General features: G+C 40.3%; 1 protein-coding gene across 1 annotated transcript in view; it reads right to left on the bottom strand.

Annotated features, from left to right (window-relative positions):
- Positions 1-1,891, bottom strand: part of LOC107722438 (mastermind-like protein 1) — a 38,377-nt gene extending 36,486 nt beyond the window's left edge. Inside the window, exons 1-2 of the mRNA XM_016530797.1 lie at positions 1,781-1,891; positions 471-956 (exon numbers count right to left, since the gene is read on the bottom strand). Coding sequence (XP_016386283.1) covers positions 471-809 — 339 coding nt within the window. The 5' untranslated portion in view covers positions 810-956; positions 1,781-1,891. The remainder of the gene's footprint in view (positions 1-470; positions 957-1,780) is intronic.
- Between the last annotated feature and the right edge of the window lie 626 nt (positions 1,892-2,517).

Genomic DNA, 2,517 nt, shown 5'->3' with positions numbered 1-2,517 from the left:
ACACACACACACACACACCTTGCCGAAGCACCTCAAACTTACCTATGCTCAGAGATCAGCACGTGCATTCAACCACCTTACTGCATTTTCAGGTTTCTAGACTACCGTCTACTTCCCTATTGTCTTTTAGGAGATCCGGTAACACTTTATTTTAAGGTGTCCTTGTTACACGTTACATGTACTTACTATTATAATAACAATAAATTATGCATAATTACATGCAAGTAGCCCTAAGCCAAACCCTAACCATATACTAAGTACATGTAGTTAATTAATACTACTCAGTACTTAGAATGTATAACTACACTGTAACAAGGGCACCTTAAAATAGAGTGTAACCGGAGATCCAAAGTAACTCGCAAGTCCTCCTGGAATAGTAAGCGCAATGGTAGCCTAACGGTTTTTAAATCATCACACGTGAGGTTTGAACCTACAATCTCTCAGGCGTGACTTGTTTCCCATAGACTCACCGCGATCAGCGTGCTGTTTCTGCTCTGCTCCCCGGCTGTCCCGCTCGCTCCGTCCGCGAGCTCCGCGCCGGTTCCCCCGCCGCCGCCCGTGCCTCTCTGCCCCGCGGGGTCCGCGCTCGCCGCCGCCGGCTGCCGGTGCTTGTTTGGGCGCTTGGCCTTGGTCTGCAGGCAGCGCTGATGCAGCGCGAACGTCTGCTGTCTGTCCATCTCCAGCCGCTCCATGGCCGTGCTGTCATAGCGGTTCTCACAGCCGGTGTGATGCCGCCGGAAGAGCTCGATGCGCCGCCGCAGCCGCTCCATCACCGCGCTGTGCCGCGGCACCACGAAATCCGCCATCATCCAGAAGAACCGCGTTTATAAAGTCACTCGAGTCTACAGAGTCCAGCACAACTCACAGGACTGATCGTGCTGTTTCCGAGCGTGCGTGCGTGTGTGTGTGTCTTTACAAAACACACTCAACTGCCTCCATTTTTATCACTATGCCTCCTTGTACAACAAAAGAAATGGCACATAGTTCAGATTTGTGCGCTTATATTCAGAAAAGAGTCCAAACGTAAAAACTCAAAAGTTTCCTTTTAACTAAACGACACAAACGAACGCACAGAAATCACTGAACAATCTTGCTTATATAACTGCATTCAAGCCGGGAGTCCTGACACAAACCAGAATGAAGTAAAAACTACGATTTTATGAATGAAAGCGTTGCCTAACATTAATAACTTTTGCATCTTAAAAATTACATTTGTTTAGACATGTATATAATTTAGAGAAGTTTAAGAGTCAAAACTTAAGGAATCTCTTTTTGAAAACTTAAAACTCTTAAATATTCACCTCCCGTTTATATACGCGATACGACACGTCATTAAATCGATTTTTCTCTCTTGTCGCGAAACTTTTTAGCAACAGATTAAAAATAAACGAGCAATTTTTTCGCCTCACAGTTGAAGTTGACAAAAGACGCACTTGAAATAAAACCTATCGATGAAAGGTTAGAAAGTGATGGATAAAAGCACATACATTACATCCATTCAGCCCCAAAACACCAACTCTGAGAGTTACGAGTGAGTTTTACTAGTAAAAGTAACTTTTAAAGTAGCAGTGCGGCTAACAGCTGATCCTCACAGTTACATTACAGCTACGGATGTAGCTTAGCCTGCCTGCTAACTAGCCGTCAAACAAAGCATTATAAACTCACTTTCTTCCCAACCTGCTTCAAAAGTCTTAAAGTACACACAACCAACTACTGTCCCCCGGTTTGACTCGACATGAAAAAGAAAAGGCAAACGGTAAATAAATAAACTCTGCCCTACTGCGCTGTCTCTATTGTTTTCCAGTGTTCAGGCAGTTGTTGGTCGCCATCTTGTAACTATTTATTTTATTTTTTTCTCTGTTTCATCCTCGCGATGTGAGTGACAGATCACTCGGGCAATCACACGAACTCTCACTGTACACTCCAAAATACCCAAACATTCCTCAGCAGATGTGATGCCTTATTGTTCTCGGGAAATCACACTTATTTATTTATAGAACACTTATTTTTCAACTATGAAAAAGGAAGTACTTTTTTTTTTAAACTAGAAGATTTAAAGTGAAAAAATGAGAGATTAAATTATGATAGATAGATAGATAGATAGATAGATAGATAGATAGAAAGAAAGAAAGAAAGATAGATAGAGAAAGAAAGAAAGAGATAGATAGAAAGAGATAGATAGAAAGATAGAAGGAGATAGATAGAAAGAATGAAAGAAAGAGATAGATAGATAGATAGATAGATAGATAGATAGATAGATAGAAAGAAAGAGACAGATAGATAGAAAGAAAGAAAGAAAGAAAGAGATAGATAGAAAGAGATAGATAGAAAGATAGAAGGAGATAGATAGAAAGAATGAAAGAAAGAGATAGATAGATAGATAGATAGATAGATAGATAGATAGATAGAAAAAAGAAAGAAAGAAAGAATGAATGAAAGAAAGAGATAGATAGAAAGAAAGAAAGAAAGAAAGAAAGAAAAAGATAGATAGATAGATAGATAGATAGATAGAAAGAA

This window comes from Sinocyclocheilus rhinocerous, unplaced genomic scaffold (genome assembly GCF_001515625.1).
Source record: "Sinocyclocheilus rhinocerous isolate Xijiao unplaced genomic scaffold, SAMN03320098_v1.1 scaffold1656, whole genome shotgun sequence".
In the NCBI taxonomy this organism is placed as follows: domain Eukaryota; kingdom Metazoa; phylum Chordata; class Actinopteri; order Cypriniformes; family Cyprinidae; genus Sinocyclocheilus; species Sinocyclocheilus rhinocerous.
The sequence above is the reverse complement of the archived record's forward strand: the minus strand, read 5'-3'. Positions and strand labels throughout refer to the sequence as shown.